The 18,284-nt window shown below is 47.5% G+C and overlaps 1 protein-coding gene across 1 annotated transcript in view; it reads right to left on the reverse strand.

Moving 5' to 3' along the window:
- LOC144799565 (hydroperoxide isomerase ALOXE3-like) overlaps positions 1-18,284 on the reverse strand; it is a 200,195-nt gene that overhangs the window by 124,579 nt on the left and 57,332 nt on the right. The window contains exon 3 of the mRNA XM_078670936.1: positions 783-867. Within this exon, the coding sequence (XP_078527062.1) occupies positions 783-867 (85 nt within the window). The remainder of the gene's footprint in view (positions 1-782; positions 868-18,284) is intronic.

An 18,284-nucleotide genomic window follows, 5' to 3' on the forward strand; every position in this document is an offset into this window, starting at 1 on the left:
CCACCAGTCCATAAAAACAGATCCACAAACAGTCAAAATAAAAAACAAACAGCCCACACTCTGATCTCTCAGGCCTTTTGGGCTTTGCCAGACTGCCCTAAAGGCCAGTCTGACCCTGACAGGGGCAATTGCCTCTGTCGGGGCTATTCCTTATATGAATGTATGTTTGTATTATCTATGTAGAGGTGCTTATTATAGCACAGAGCTCACTGGGGAGAGTGCTGAACACTGAGGCAAGTGCCAAAGGGTACATTTTGGAAAATGCTCACAAATAGGAAAAGGAATAGGGTACCCAATGTGAGATAATGTGAGGTGTGATCGGCACCATCACCCTAGTATTCTATTGATAAGTTCCCCTTATTTGTTCCTACGAGGGATAGCCCCCCTAAAACTCTATACACATCGATCAGTAGGCAGAGAAACAGTGTAAGGGGGACGACTCTCACAAAAGTGAAGGTAAGTGAGTTGAGTTCTTGATGTACAATTAATAAGATAACCCACTGAGGAAACCGTTCAATACCACAGATTATCACTGTTCACTGAAAAAAGAACCCCCGCTCCCCCAATAGAAAACCTTCCCTCAAACGGTACTTCATATTTAGCTACTAGCTAAATTATAAATTACTTATGGTAGTGTGTATGTATAAATTGTCATCATAAAAGTACTGGTAGCATAGGATGTCTTTTTAGGACTGGCTATAAACTGCAGGGAGGCAGATTTTTGTATCTCAGTTGCAAAAGTGTTAGTGCTCTATAAATTCACATAACTTAGAATAACTCACTTGTAGGCCTCTTGTCTTTCTTTCAGCTCATTCTCCCTCTGCTTTAGGAGAAGGGGGTTGTTAGCTACTGCGGAGGCCAGGGTAGCTGTTCAAAAAAGGAAAAAGAAGAGTTATATTCAGAGAAGTCTTTTATTGAAGAAATAAAAAATATCATAGGAAAATTATAAAAGGCACACAAGTTAGAATAAGATGCCTATCAAATGCAAGAAAGAAGACTTGATTCGGGTGATGTGAACCTACCCCATGTAGAGAAGAGTAAGACTAACAGGCAGCACATTTGAAATTGTCTAAGGACCATTTGTGTTATATTTCCCTTCAATAAGGTGTTCATTTTTAGTTTAGCTACTAGCTACCTGCCATCTTAATTGTAAAAAGAATCACCAAGGATACCTCTGACTCCTACACCCGCTGCACCTCCATACAACCCCCTTTCACATACTCTTTCCTCACCATACAAGGACAACACATTGGTGAGAGGTATCAATTTACAGATCTCCATACATCAAAACAGTTTCAAGTACTTTAAACAGACCATAATATGGAGTTAACAAGAGTTCTGGTCCTAGCATATGGGACTACTGCAACATCAGCTTTGATAGAATCTGAGAACCCTATTGCCAAGCTACAGACCCAGGTAGTTACGATACTGCATGAACTCCAACAAATGTTGAGACATCAAGCTCTCCCTGAACATTATTCTCCGGCTTTCAGAGGAATCCAGGATCAAATCCAAGGTTTGCAAATCTGATCATCATCCACCCTCCTGATGTATTAATAACTATTGAAGAGCTTGAAACATGGTGACAGATCTACCAGGGAGCACCATCGACCCATACTTGTAAATTAAACCTATCCACTTATGATTCAGGAACCTGTCTAGGGGATGATTTCAACAAAAATTCTGATTGGATCCTAACCTATTTTCCTCTTTATAGTAATTCATATTGCCATGTCCTCTGGATTTCTGAGGTAATTGAATAACAAAATGTGGTGACCTACTGTGCACTAACTCATTTCTCATTGCACCTTAAAAATTATACAATTTCTTTAGGACTGTTCTATGCTGTTTAGTACATTACAGAGTTCTGAGTAAAAGTGCTTAAAGAGACGGCTTGAATTGGACGTTGACATGAACCGCTGTGGTGGTAAGGAAATAAAATCATACCTTGAAATTCTCTCTGTGCTGAACAGTCTTCCCTTCCACACAAAACCTAGTGCTCTTTAAAAGTACAAAAAGCTTGCAAGGTGCTTCTTTTTGGATTCCTAGTATAAATTTGGTGCAGATGAGATGGGATGCAAGAGCCTATACAGAGCTTTCCAAACAGTGTGTCCCGACACAGTACTGTGTCACCTGCAAATGGTGGATGTGTCGCGGGCACTTAGCACATAACTGCTGCTAATTAGGAGGCATTCCTAGACACACTGCTCTATGGTCTATCAAAGACCTGTGAAGTGCTCGGGTGTAGCTGTGTGTGTGCCCGGGAAGCTGGTGTGAGGTGACATACAGAGTGAGGAAGACAGAGGGAGGGAAACAAAGGGAGGGAGAAAGAGGGAGGGAAACAGAGAGAGAGAGAGTGAGAGACATAGGGAGGGAGGCAGAGGGTGACAGACAGAGGGAGACAGACAGAGGGAGGAGGGTGACAGAGGGAAGGAGACAGACAGAGGGAGGAGGGCGACAGAGGGAGGGAGGGAAACAGAGGGAGGGAGACAGAGGGAGGGAAACAGAGACAGACAGAGGGAGGGAGACAGAGGGGGGAAACAGAGACAGGCAGAGGGAGGGAGACACAGAAAGGGAGACAGAGGGAGAGAGATAGAGGGAGGGAGACAGAGGGAGGCAGACAGAGGGACGGAGACAGAGGGAGACAGAGAGAGAGGCAGAGGGCGACAGACAGAGGGAGACAGACAGAGGGAGGAGGGCGACAGAGGGAAGGAGACAGACAGAGGGAGGGAGACAGAGGGAGGGAGACAGAGAGAGAGGGAGACAGCGAGAGAGGGAGAGAGAGGGAGACACAGAGAGAGGGAGAGAGAGGGAGACACAGAGAGAGGGAGACAGAGGGATGGAGACAGAGGGACGGAGAAATACAGAGGGAGGGAGACAGAGGGAGAGAGACAGACAAGAGGGAGAGAGACAAGAGGGAGACAGGCAAGAGGGAGACAGGCAAGAGGGGGGGGACAAAGGGAGACATACAGAGTGAGTGAGACAGAGGGAGGCAGAGGGAGACAGAGAGAGAGAGAGGGAGAGAGAGATAGAGACAGGGAGGGAGACAGAGAGAGACAGGGAGGGAGACAGGGAGAGGGAGACAGAGAGAGAGGGAGGGAGACAGAGAGAGAGAAAGAGGGAGGGAGACAGAGAAAGACAGAGATAGAGACAGACAGTGACAGACAGAGACACGGACAGACAGAGACAGATAGAGGCAGAGACAGGGACAGGGGCAGACAGATAGAGACAGAGTCAGACAGAGAGACAGAGAGGGAGACAGAGGGAAGGAGACAGGGACAGACAAAGACAGGGACAGACAGACAGATTGGGGCAGAGACTGAGACAGGCAGAGTGACAGAGAGGGAGAGGGAGAGGGAGGGAGACAGAGGGAGAGAGAGAGAGGGAGACAGAGGGTGACAGAGGGAGGGAGCGGGAGGACACAGAGGGAAGGAGACAGAGGGAGACAGAGAGAGGGAGACAGAGGGAGGGAGGTAGAGTGAGACAGAGGGAGGGAGTCAGGGGGAGACAGAGGGAAGGAGAGGGATAGAGGGAGGGAAACAGAGGGAGGGAGACAGAGGGAGGGAGACAGACAGAGGGAGGAGGGCGACAGAGGGATGGAGAAAGTGGGAGGGAGACAGACAGAGGGAGACCATTTCCCCATTTTTATTTCAGAATTTTCTTCCGGGGTAGAACCCCCCCTCCCACCCCCCAAACCCCTTAGGTGGTTCGGGCCCACTCGCTTGCTACACTGTCTTACTGTGTCACAAAATGATGCACCTCCAAAAACTGTGTCACCAACATGAAACGTTTGGAGAGCTGTGGCATATTATATGGGTATTTGTACAGCCTATGCTTGTAGTGCACACTACTGACCCTGGAGGGTATCCCAACACTAAAAAGTAGGAGTGGTGTGGGCCAAGTCAGGGCCAAAACTAAGTGAATAGCCAAGTCTTCAGTTTTTTGTGAAATTCAAAAACGGAGGAGGCAGCTCTGATGTGGAAGTGTAAATGATTTCAGGCTTTGATAGCGAGGCAGAAGGCCCAGCCACCAGATCTGGTTCTGCATTTGCAGGGGATGCATGAGAGTAGACGATTGGTTGAACTGAGGTGTCTGCTCTCTGTTCAACCAAAAAAACATGAAGCATTGACTTGTTTCAGCAAATCAGAAGTATATACACATTACTAACATTCATTGTTTTAGTCCTCAGTGAAAGTAGTTTGGTAGCTACAAAAAAGAAGATGTGATGAATTACGGGTGACAACTTTATAGTTCGCACAGCATGGTTAGCTGTTAAAAACAGAATGTATGTTTCACTCCCTTCATTTGAACTACTCTGATCCAGACAGATCTGTGCCACTTGTTTGCCACATGGCATTGCCGTTCACCTGAACCAGCTGAAGGTCTGAATGTTTATCCCACTAACTATGAGCAGGAGAGAGATCCTGATTTGAGTGTGGCAGAATCCGAGATAAAAGTGGTTCACCCCTAATCCACATCAGAACTGAAGTCAGGGTCAGACTCATTACCTGGATCCTGCTCTAATAACCACATCCCATCAAACCAATGTCACATAATATGCAACCATGCAGATGGATATATTTGACCATATGGAGGAGTTTCAAACTCAGTTTCAAACTCAGCCAGACGTTCAATGTTCCCAGGTGTGCCACAAGACCAGAATGTCCTTCATTTGACAACTTTAAGGGTTTCCTGAGACACAGTCTGTTGCCATTGTTTTGAAGAACATAATATATTTACAAATGCATTGCTTCAAGCTTCAAGATTTCTTTATTCGGTATTTCAACAACACCATAAAAGTACATAATTCACACTATAAAAACATTTCATTATGACGAAGCAGAAATAAACTAATCGAATATACAGTATTCGGCCACATCCATGTTTTCTCCATTTGCAATAACAAAGATAAGAGTCATTTAGTAGACCTTAATCTTTCTGCAACACTCCAAAAATTAATCACACAAAAAAATGTCAGGGGGTCTTTTGAATCCTTTAAAAAAAACAAGGGCATCTCTTGCTGATCTTAAATTAGCTTTTTTTAAAAGATGTATTAAAAAACAGCATCTGGGTGTTTGATAAAATGGGCATAATAATACAAAATGAAGAGTGTCCTGTGGAGATCGGTGATCGCAGCCACAGGGACCCTTTGACTCAACCGCCTTACTGAATCCCGCAGGTTCAGATAAAATATGATGTAGCAAGTTGAGTCTAAAACGCGTTAGTAAAACCTGTCATGGGGGTTGTATACAAGGGAGAGATAGGGCTCCAACCACCTAGAGGATTTCACTGTCATGTAGGCCTGTACGGTATGCTTACTACTGTACCTCATTTCTCGTGACCGGGTGGTAAGTTTGGAGAGCTTATCAAATACTCTTACTTGATCTTGTTTTGTAATACTCTGTGGGTTTGAAAACAAATTTCCAAATCCAATGCTTTCCAAAACCCCTTTCACATATTTTAACCAGGGAATAGATGTGCCTTTCTCACTCTTCAAGCAATCTGTAATAATCAACCGCGACAGATTGGCTTCCTGATTAATCCATAATTTTAGCCAGGCCATGAGGGGTCTGTTCCTCACCCTGTCCTCCAGGTACTTACAGCCAAGTTCCTCATGTACTATATATGATGGTACAGATTGGGGTACTTTAAGCAACCTCCTTAAGTATTTGTTTTCCTTGGCTGGTTACATTACCCATTCCCCATAACTCTGCCCCGTACACAACCTTTGCAACAGTGATCGAGTTGTACATGGTCAGTATTTGTTCGGGAGCCCAGCGGCCCAGTCTGCGCCCAAAATTCATAACGGCTCCTGAGCTCGCTGCCAGCTTACTGCCATGTTCGTCTATCAGCGGTTTAAAATTCAAATTTCTATCGAATAAAATGACCAAGTATAAAAAAATCTGCACTTTTACCAGACTTGTAGTGCCAATTTTATAATTAAAATGTTTACAGCGGACCCCACCGAACTCAAGAACTACCGCCCCATCTCGCTCCTCCCGTTTCCAGCCAAAGTCATCGAGAAGACCGTCAACAAGCAGATGGCCGCCTTCCTCGAGACGAATGGATCCCTCGACCCCTCACAGTCCGGCTTCCGAGCAAATCACAGCACCGAGACCGCCCTCATCGCCGCCACCGATGAGATCCGAGCCCTGATGGACAACGGAGAAACAGCGGCCCTCATCCTCCTAGACCTCTCCGCGGCATTCGACACTGTCTGCCACCGCACCCTAGTACAGCGCCTCAGCAACACCGGAATCCAGGACAAGGCGCTGGAATGGATCATCTCCTTCCTCGACGGAAGAACACAGAGAGTCCGCCTACCACCGTACAAGTCAGAGGCCTCCGAAGTCATCTGCGGCGTCCCTCAAGGATCATCTCTGAGCCCTACCCTCTTCAACGTCTACATGAGCCCCCTCGCGGCCATCGCACGCAAACACAACGTCAGCATAATCTCCTACGCCGACGACACCCAGCTGACCCTCTCCCTGACCAACGACCCCGCCTCCGCCAGAGCCAACCTACACGAAGGGATGAAAGAGGTAGCCGAGTGGATGACGACCAGCCGCCTGAAACTAAACTCGGACAAGACGGAGGTCCTCATCCTGGGCTCCTCACCCTCCGCCTGGGACGACTCCTGGTGGCCTCCCGCCCTGGGCACCGCACCCAAACCGACAGACCATGCACGCAACCTGGGCTTCATCCTGGACTCCTCCCTCTCCATGACCAGACAAGTCAACAACGTCTCCTCGGCGTGCTTCAACATCCTACGCATGCTACGGAAGATCTTCTGGTGGATCCCCACCGAGACCAGGAAGACCGTCACCCAGGCCCTCGTCACCAGCCGACTGGACTACGGCAACGCCCTCTACGCCGGTACCACCGCCAAGCTCCAGAAGAGACTCCAGCGAATCCAGAACGCCTCAGCCAGACTCATCCTCGACATCCCACGAACCAGCCACATCTCCGGACATCTGAGAGACCTTCACTGGCTCCCCGTCAACAAAAGAATCACCTTCCGCCTCCTCACCCACGCACACAAAGCCCTACACGACCAAGGCCCGAGCTACCTCAACAGCCGGATCAACTTCTACGCTCCCAAACGCCACCTCCGATCAGCCAACCACGCCCTCGCCGACGTCCCCCGCATCCGAAGAGCGACTACAGGAGGAAGGTCCTTCTCCTACCTGGCCGCCAAGACCTGGAACTCCCTCCCGACCGACCTGCGCCTGACCCAAGACCACCTCTCCTTCAGGAAGAAGCTGAAGACCTGGCTGTTCGAGCAGTAGCGGCACCCCCCCCCCCCAGCGCCTTGAGACCCTACGGGTATGTAGCGCGCTCTATAAGTGTCATTGATTGATTGATTGATTGACCTATATGTTTTGGGCCTAACTCCATTATATATGATTTTGTCAAGTTGGCAGATAGGTCAAGGCTAGACATGAACTCCACAAAGCCGTCAATCAGACGTTGCAGTCCTACTGGCGTTCGGGCCAGCAGGACCGCGTCATCCGCATAAAGCAGAACTGGTACAGATCTGCTTCCTATTCTGGGCGTATCTGCTTTCAGATTGAATAAAAAAACTTTCTAGCCCATTAATGTAAATGGAAAATAAGAAGGGTGCAAGTATGCACCCTTGCCTCACCCCGCTTGTACATTTAAAACGGTCTGTCTGGTCGCCCTCCAGATTATGTTTTGTGATTGGGGTAGGCCGTGGGCACTCCTTGAATTCAGTTTATTACTTGTTTTTTCGTTCTTAATACCTGCAAGTCCTCCTTTGGCGTGCTGCTCGGTAATTAAGGGCTGCCAGTCCCTTAGTTAAGCAATTGTTGTGAAGAGTGGTGCGTGATAGAACGATCACGACCCTACCTAGCGCACAGCTCTACTTTGGTAGTATTTCCTCCTTTTCTATATTTACATTGAATGATTATTTCAATTATTCCAAAAAGTTCAAAGTTTGTTTGAATTGTTGCGTTTATTTTTGGACACCAATATCCATGAGCAATCAATCTTCTGTATTCAAATACATTTCATTTTTCTTTTATATCATATTTATGATCTTTTGTAGTTCATGTGTCGTATTTAAGCTTCATACAGACATATATACTTTAGGTTATAGAAGTAACCTTCATTTAATTCATTGGCCCGATGCATTTCGGGACCCATGTCCCTTCCTCAGGGGCCTCTGTGAAAAGATCATTCATAAACATTAGCTATTATTTTCAATTGTAAACTGATTAACTTCTTAGCTTATAGATATATGCCACTACTCAGATTTGAGTTCACCTGACTTATATATGCTGATTCTATAGCATGACAATTATTTACATACATAGCGTTTGCAAAAACAATGAAACAGAAGTCAGTTAATGTTCACTGATGTCAACATTTTCGACACAATCTCTTAATTATCTTGACATATTCTAGAGATGCTTAGATTCCGCTATCTAATAACACTGGCTGTGATGCAGTTTAAACTACCGTATAAAGTTATAATGTATCCACAAAAAACTCACGTAATTGGTAGAGCTTTCAACTTTACATTTGTTGTTTGATGCGTAAAAAACTTCTTGCCGGTTTACTGTCTACACAAAACATGAGGGGAATTTTGTCAGAAACCATTTAATATTGTAAAGTTTCTGTTCTGAAATGGCTATGCTGAGGCGCTAAATTACCTGCTCTTCGTGCATGAGATTCCAGCGTTTCTGTAATTAAACGGGATACCCGTGTAAGTAAATGAAAACACAAGTGAATGAAAGAACTCGCTGTGAATTTAAACTTACAGGGCATGTTTTCTAAAGTGGGCTTACCGTGAAAAATGGTGTACTCGAGCTTTTCCTCGAGGTGCGGCGTACGAGTCTCTGCTCAATACCGGAAATGGAACAGTTGTGCGTGGTACACGCTAATGTTTAAACTAGCAGTGTGAGTGTTAAAGCTAAAAAACGGACTAAAACCCAATGGGCTGAGGTGTCGGCCATGTTGAAATACCGCAGTTAGTGATAAGGGAATGCAAGTGGTAAAACGCGCATTCAGTGTAGGGGCCGGAGATAAAAAACGGACTAGAACTAAATGAACCATAACTCAAAACTTACTGCAACAGTGTGCTGTGATTGATGAGGGACAAATATACATATACAAATATACATGTTGTAAACATGACAACTAGTTTTAAAAAAGTAGCCCTCATTTTTAGATACTTAGTACAAATGTTCAGACCTAGTTCAGAATTTATACATTCTGTAAATCAGCAGGTGTATCAGAATGTTACAATATTAAATTCTTCACAGGAAGCATGCAAGGTCCAGTTTGTCATTTAACCCTAAGGGTTCCATAGTTTGGAATTTCTTGATTAGCATAACTTCTCTTTGAGAAAGTAATTTGCGACTGTCTATTCCTTCTCGTGATTCAATCTTTTCCACAGCCATAAATCTTACTTGGGAAATGTTGTGGTTGTTGCTTATCCAGTGAGCTGCCAAATTTGATTTAGTGTTTTTGTTCCGTATCATGCTCTTATGCTCACCAATTCTAATTTTCAGTTTTCTTTCGGTTTTGCCTATGTACATAAGTCCACATGGACATTTGATACAGTAAAGTACAAAATTAGAATTACAATCAGCTGTAAATTTCAAGTTAATTTTCTCTCCAGTTCTCGGGTGAGTCACAAAATTTTGTTGCATGACATTGTTGCAGTGTACACAATTGTTGCATTTGCGCATTCCTTTATGATTGGTGTCGCTCAGTTTAGTAGTTGATTTCAAGTATTCTTGTAGGTTGCGGCTTCTTGTGTACGCAAATATTGGTTTTGATTGAAATATGTTCTTAAGGTCCTCATCATTCTGTAATAGTTCCCATCGTTTTGTGATTATCTTTCTGATATTAGTTGCTCTAGTGGAGAATTTGGACACAAATACATTGCGGTTGATGCTAGTTGTTTTGGTTTTGCTGATCAATAAACCTTCCCGGTTAATTGAGTTTATTCGAGTTGCAGCTTGTTCTATACATGAAGGTGGATAACCTCGTTCCTTGAATTTTTTCCTCAATCTTTGTAAATCCTCTTCATGGGCAGCCGTTGTTGAACAGATCCTTTTGCTTCTGAGCATTTGAGAAAATGGAAGGTTGTCAATTAATCTTGGAGAGTGAAAGCTTTGATACAATAAGGTATTGTTTCTGTCAGTGGGTTTTATGTATGTTTGAGTGGATATTTCCGTACTTTTTTTGGTTATTTTGACATCCAAGAATGTTATCTCTGTAGAGCTGATGGAATGCGTGAATTTAATTCTTGGGTTTCTTTCGTTAAGTGCTGCTATATTCTGTTCCAAAACTGATTGAGAATTGTTCCAGATGAGGAAAATATCATCAATAAATCTCTTGTAGAGAATGAGGTGTTTTGACCACTGAATTTGCGACAAAATGTATAGTTCCTCAAATTGTGCCATAAAGATATTTGCAAAAGTCGGTGCTCCTCCAAATCCCATGCTTGTTCCACTTATTTGTAGATAAAAATCATCCCGAAATCGAAAGTAACTATGTTGAAGGCAAAATGTTAAGAGTTCTAATATCAGAACTTTATTGGCTCCCAGATTTTCCATTTGTAATAGTGCCCATTCTGTGGCTTCAATTCCGTCTTTGAGAGGGATTGATGTATATAAAGCAGTCACATCAATTGTACACATTATCCATTGTTGGCTATCTGTGAGGTCCAAATTATTCAATTGATTTAGAAAATCCGTAGTGTCTTTAACGTTTGTTTGCCAGTTCAAAACAAATTTCTGGAGAAAGAAATCTATGTAGGTTCCCAGTGGTTCAAAAAGAGAATCTATTCCTGACACAATGGGTCTGAAAGGTGGATTATACAGATTCTTGTGTACTTTTGGGAGCATATACATGTGTGGTCTTTTGGGGTTTTGCTTAGTTAGAAATTGCGCTGTTTTCCCCGATATCCAATCCATTTCTTTAGCGTGTTGCAAGATTTTCTCAAGAGTTGCACTCACTTCAACAGTGGGATCTTTATCCAAAAGAAGATATGTAGTTTTGGGCGGGGCGTGGCTTGGATGGCAAGGAGGCTAGAGACCTAAGTCCGGAGCTCCCGACCCCCAAGTCCAACGAGCGGCGCGCATCATTGTTCAACCCGTGAGAAACGGTCCCAAAAGCCAGGGAAGTGTGTGGGAACCGGTCAGGTACCCAGCGCGAGGCTCAGTGAGAGGGAAAGTCCAGGAACGAGGCGAGGACGGAGGAGAAGACGAGCTGCCAGGGGGAAAAGAGGAGCGACCCCAAGATGGCGGCTTAACCAAGCAGATCCGGGGGAAAGATAACAAGCTAGCCCAGAGACACAACAAACGACTGCCCCAATCCTACCGCCCCGGCAGAAGAGAGAGGCAGTAGAGGCGAGCGGTGCAGCGGAAGCAACAGCTGGAGGGTTAACCAAGTAAGCAGGCTAACGACAACAGAGCGAGACAGCGCGAGCAGAACAGCGCAACAAGTGAGCTAGTCACCCCCTTGCTGACTATAACCCGCAACCCAGAAACTAAGGCTGGGATTTTAAAACTTTTTTTAAAAAAAAGAGGGGGGACAGTCATTTCAGGCAAAGCCAAGCAGCGGAAGCCGACAACAACAAGGCAGCCATTTTGGGGAGGTGCGAAAGAAGCACGGAGGCGGCCATCTTGCTAAAGCTCCCTACAGTAACACGCCCCGCGCGCGCCCAACTAACAGCGCAAACACAAGGCAAAGAATAGCGATAGCGCAAAAGTAACCAGCGCAAGAAACACGCGGAAGCATCTCCGCAGAGAACGCACAAGCCGACAACAACAAGGCGGCCATCAAGGCAACGGAAGCCAGCAACAACAGGACGGCCATCTTGATGAGGTGCAAAGAAGCACGGGGGCGGCCATCTTCCTAAAGCTCCGTACAGTAATATGCCCCGCGCGCCCAACGAACAGCGCAAACACCGCCCCGGCGGAAGAGAGAGGCAGTAGAGGCGAGCGGCGCAGCGGAAGCAACAGCCGGAGGGTCAACCAAGTAAGCAGGCAAGCCCCAACAAAGCGAGATAGCGCGAGCAGGACAGTGCAACAAGTGAGCTAGTCGCCCCCTTGCTGACTATAACCCACAACCCAGAAAACTAAGGCTGGGAATTTAAAAACTTAAAAAAAAGAGGGGGGACAGTCATTTCAAGCAAAGCCAAGCAGCGGAAGCCGACAACAACAAGGCGGCCATCTTGGGGAAGTGCGAAAGAAGCACGGAGGCGGCCATCTTGCTAAAGCTCCCTACAGTAACACGCCCCGCGCGCGCCCAACGAACAGCGCAAACACAAGGCAAAGAATAGCGATAGCGCAAAAGTAACCAGCGCAAGAAACACGCGGAAGTATCTCCGCAGAGAACGCACTGGCTGCACTCTCCCAACCAGCGAGCAAAGCTCAGGAGGTGTAAACTTCAAAAAAAGCACAGCCCACAGCAGCCAGCACGAAATAGACCGACTAGCACGCTGGCCATATCTCTCACAACCCGACGCTCGGAAATAAGGCAAAAGACCTTGGTAAGACCTTGGTATTTCCTATAACCCACAGCTCAGAACTAAGGCTGGGAAGGGGCAATCACCAAGTACAGCCCAAGCAGCGCCAGGCAGCCATCCTTGGTGAGGAGAAACATACAGCGGTACACCCCTCAACCTGCAACCTGCAACTCAGATCTAAGACTGACATTTACAAAGCGGAACCAAAGCGGAACCAAGGCAGCGGTGAAGCCAAAACAAAGTGGTCATCTTGGGAGAGGGGGGAAGCAGAAGGGAGCGACCCCATCAAAAAGCGCCAGAGCGGCGCACCACAACCCAACAAACAGCGCAAACAGATGAGCGCCACTCAGAACTAAGGCCGGGTCCTAAGGGGCAGTCAATCGAGCGCTACTCAAGCAGCGCCAGGCAAGCAGCACCAGTCAAGCAAGGGGCGCAGAAAACAACGTGCCCTCACAAACCACCGGGAAAGGGAAAAAGGACCAGAGACCACGGTGCAGGAGGCTGGCGGAGTATAGAACGAAAACCAGAGTGGTCAAGTGGCCACCCAGGTTTAGAGACGACACCACAACGCTGATAAACGCCCTGAGGCTCAGAGAGGGTAGAGGGGGAGACAGAGCCGCAAGAGGACGCCAACCAACAGAAGGGAAGCCCAAGAACAACCAGGTCAAAAGAGGGACCGAGGCCATGGCGGGCAGAGATGGGAAACAAGGCACAAACGACCCGAAGAAGAGTAAGAATGAAATCCCACCGTCCCCAGGAAAGGAGCGAAACAACCACGGGGAAGGCACAATCACGCTGGATACGCTCCTAAAGAAGATAACCGAAGGGAATGAGCTGGCGAAAGCCACGAAAAAGACAGTAGACAGCATCCAAATGGAGCTAATAGCAATCAGAGCTGAGCAGAGCAGAGCCAATGGCAGAATAGACGAAGTAGAGAAGAGAGTAGGCACGCTGGAGGACAGCGCAAACATAACGCATAAGGACATGGGCCTCGTGATAAAGAGAACAACGGCGCTACAAAAGGCCATGGCGGAGCAGGAGGACAGGACCCGCAAGGGGAACATAAGACTCCTAGGGGTTCCCGAGGAGGAAGAAGACACACCGGGGGCATGCGCCCTGATGCTGGAGGCCTTAATACCTAAAATAACGGGACTCAGTTTCGACAAACCGCTGGAGATTACCAAAGCCTACCGCATACCGGCCAGGAAGCAGATGAACAGCAATGCCCCGAGGCCCATTATATGCAAACCCCTAAGAGAGAACCAGACAGAGGCGATATTTGCGGTAGCTAGGAAGGGCCGCCCGATGGTGATAAACGGGAGCAAAGTAACCATCACCCAAGACTTCTCCAAACTAACAGTCGAAGTGAGGAAGGGTTTCCTAGCCCAAAGGGAACATTTGCGGAAAAAGAACATTGCCTTTACATTTGCGGGGCCGTCCAGGATGAGAGTGACAGACAGACACGGAAGCAGAATTTGCGATGACCCCAACGACCTGCACCGATACCTACGGGACCCGGAACCAGAGGAGATGGAGCTGCCGAGCCCAGGGGCAAAGAGAAGGGCATCCTCTGATGAAACACAGGAAGGAGGTGAATAAGAAGGAGTGCTTTTGAAGGAACACGTGTATCGCGGTCAACCAGACACAGGAGCAACAGCAGCCATCGAGACTCTTGACTGCTACGAACAAGGGCCCGGAGGACCAAGCATGAGCAACCATGCAAGTAGACTATGACAGTAACAACAATCTACCTCAAGGAAAAGAGAATATACCTCATACGATATCAAAACACTACCTCAGAAGGCCACAAGACGTAAGCTACCAAACTGCAAGAACAATCCAAACCTACCGCTGCATGGCCACGGCGGCCAGGGAAAGAACGGGCAATGCACCTACCATATCCTTTTCTGTTGAAATCGACCAGGAGGGGCAGAGTCTTTCTAACTGTTTTTCTTCTCGTTTTGGTTTTGGCCAGCATGCTAAGGACAAAAAGACTTAGGAAGAACTTGGGGGGGGGGAGTGGGAGGACCCTTGCTGCCGCACACCCGTTTTACTACTGACGGGGGGGAGGGGGGAGGGAGGGAGGGGGTCGGGCCAGGGGGGGGAGTGAAGTCGGCGAATATGACGGTACACGGCAGAGCCGCCAGTCGCATCATGAACAAAGGACCTAGAATCTTGCCTTTCTCCACAGGCATTCTATACTTTTCCTATCTCTTTTTTCCCATCCACCACCCCGGGGGGGGGCCGCAGAACGCAAAGCACAAGCGACGAAGCAAAACCACCATGACAAACCCAACTAGAGCGGGCCTGGCCACTGACCTGAAGGTAGTGTCCATGAATGTTAAAGGACTGAACCACCCAGTCAAACGCAGGAAAATCCTAGACTACTTGTCCAAACTAAAGGGAGATGTGTACATGCTCCAAGAAACCAAGCTCTCCAAAGAGGAGGCGAACTCACTCAAAGCGAGATGGATAGGGGAGGTACTCTGCTCGCCGGCAAAAGGGAAAAAAAGAGGAGTAATAACCATCCTGAGCAAAAAGGCCACCATGACAACACTAGCAGTAGACACTGATGATGATGGCCGCATGCTCATAGCAAGCGTCCAGAGAGGAAGCGACACAATCCACATGGTCAATATCTACGGTCCGAACTCGGAAGACAAGCAATTCTGGCTGGGAGTGGACAGCAAGCTAGCAGATCTCCCCCAAGAGGACCTCCTGATCACAGCGGGGGACATGAACAAGACGATGGACCAGGCAACAGACAGGCACCCGAGCAGACCGAGTCATAACTCCAACAACAACAACAACACCCTCAAAGACCTATGCACCAAACATCAACTGGCAGACCCGTGGAGGCTCCAACACCCGACAGCGCGAGAATATACCTTCTACTCACACCCACACAACTCTTACAGCAGGATCGACTACATACTCATGTCCAACACACATACCCACCTCATAGAAGATACGGAGATAGCCACAATCACCGTCTCAGACCACGCTCACATAACACTCACTCTAAGTGGGAAACACAATGAGAACCCAACGAGGAGGTGGAGACTGAACGATGACATCCTCCAGAACAGAGAGAACGTCAGAGAAATTGAAGCCACAATCAAAGAGTACCTCGAGCACAACGACAATGGCGAAGTAGGGAAAGACACTGTATGGGATGCCCTCAAAGCGACAATAAGGGGAACTTTGATAAACATCAAGGCCAGGATGAACAGAGGGCGGAACAAAAAACTCCGGGAGCTCGAGGAGGAAATAACAGCACTGGAGAGAGGTCACTGCGCCAACATAACGGACAGAAACACGCTCACTTTGCTCACGAAAAAGAAATACGAGCTGAACAAGATCCTAAGTGAAAGAGCGGGCTCCTGGCTGACGAAGTTCAAGTCGGTCAACCTATGTGCCGCAAACAAAGCGGGGAAACAGCTAGCGTCCTATCTGAAGGCAAAACAAAGGCAACACACGATAGCAGCGATAACAGACCGCACGAACAAATCCCAAACAACGAACAAAGGAATACTAGAGGTTTTCAGACAATTTTACCAAGAGCTGTACACCGAGGATCAAAACTTGAGCAAAGATGCAGGACGTGGCCTACTCAGTAAGACCAATCTGCCGAAGCTAGACGAGGCGGAGAGGGAATCGCTCGAAGCTGATATCTCGGAGGAAGAGATTGGAAGCGCCATTAGCCAGTTGAAACGGAACAAGGCGCCAGGACCAGATGGGTACTCGGCGACATTCTATAAAACCTTCAGCGAACACATCAAAACACTGATAGCACAAACATACTCGACCTGCATCCAGAAAGGGAGGATGACGGAGTCCATGTGCGAGGCCAACATCACCATAATCCCCAAGGAGGGGAAAGACCCACAATACCCCCAGAACTACAGACCAATATCGCTAATAAACGTCGACTGCAAGATCTACGCAAAAGTCTTAGCCAACAGACTAAACAGGATCCTGCCGAACATCATCCACCCCTCACAAGTGGGATATATAAAGAACAGACTGTCGCAGGACAACACAAGGTTACTGTGCCACCTGATCAACCACACAGCAAGCAGCAACGAGCAGGCAGTCATGATAGCGCTGGATGAGGAGAAGGCGTTTGACAGAGTCTCGTGGCCCTTCCTGGGTAACTGTCTGGGAGCGTTTGGCCTAGGCAGGAAGTACACGGCGATGGTCATGGCCCTCTACAACAAACCGAAGGCGAAAATAGTGGTGAACGGGAGCGCATCCGAAACACTCACGCTGGGCAGAGGAACCAGACAAGGATGCCCCCTCTCCCCCGGACTATTCCTGCTCGCACTAGAGCCCCTGCTAGCCCGAATCAGGGACAACACCGAGATAACAGGCGTAAAGCTCAAGAGAAAGACCGTCAAACTAGCGGCATACGCCGACGACATCCTAATCACAACAGCGAACCCCTCCACGTCGATAAAAGCTCTGATGGCCACAATAGGTGAATACGCAGAAGCCTCGGGCTACAAACTCAATAAGGAGAAATCGGAGTGTAAACCGATGAATGTCCACACCACAAGAGAAGTCCTAGGCGATTCCGGCCTAGCATGGCAAACGAAACCTCTGAAGTACCTAGGGCTCCACTTTGGGAGAGATCTCACGTCAATTCTCCAACACAACGAGGATCTCACGCTGAAGAAGATTAAGGAGAGACGGGAGTTATGGTCACCAAAGTTCATCAGCTGGTGGGGACGCATTGAAACGATCAAAATGATGATTACACCGGTAATAAACTACACGCTATCAATGCTACCCCTCCCAATGACAGAGACATTTCACAAAAAATTGGACCAGCTGATAAACATCTTCCTGTGGAAAAACAAGAAGCCAAGGATAAGCCTACAAAAGCTAAGACTGTCAAGAGACCTCGGAGGCCTTAACCTGGCGAACTTCAAGACATACCAGACGGCTTGTCTGGCAAGGCAGGGTATCGCCTGGGTAGACGCCACACAAACGTACAGGCCGGTATGGCTGGAGGTCGAACAAGACATCCTAGGAGGACTCAAGCCAATAGCACTCCTAACAGCGAACCGGCACCCACTGAAAACAAGCGCCATACTAAAACACACCAGAGATGCCCTGCTGAAAGTTGACAGGCTCATGGCGCAGAAGCTGAAGGGCACGGCTTGGGAATCCATCTGGTTTAACTCTAAAGTGACCTACCAAGGGGCGACACTGCACAATGACACATGGATTGGCGAAGGCATCAGCACGCCCAGCCAATTGGAAACAAAGAAAAAACCGCTGACGTTCCAAAACGTGCAGCAGCTACATGACCTCCCGAACCAAGAGTTCTACAACTTCTTAAAAATTAAAACAGCGATAACGAAGGCTAACCTGTGCGGAGGAGAGCCGGGGATCATCAAGTATATGCAGCTCATCGACTCAGCAGGTCATCAAACGGCAAAAATCTATAAACTACTCAGCCCATCTAAGTTGGCGCAGAACAAAAAAGCAACCAACACTTGGGAGATGCGCCTGGGCAGGCAATTAAATGAAAAGGAGCGAGCAATAATGTGGAGTTCAGCGACAACAAACAAAATCACCCCACAACTAGTGCAAACAAAATACTGGCTGCTCCACAACGCATACTGGACACCATCCAGACTCCACAAGGTCGGCATAGCAGACTCAGACAAATGCTGGAACTGTCTGAAAGAGGAAGGGACCCTCGAACACCTTGTCTTCACCTGCGTGAAAGTTAAGAAGTTCTGGGCACAAATCAACACCTTCCTGAACG

This window comes from Lissotriton helveticus, chromosome 12 (assembly GCF_964261635.1).
Source record: "Lissotriton helveticus chromosome 12, aLisHel1.1, whole genome shotgun sequence".
Lineage (NCBI taxonomy): Eukaryota > Metazoa > Chordata > Amphibia > Caudata > Salamandridae > Lissotriton > Lissotriton helveticus.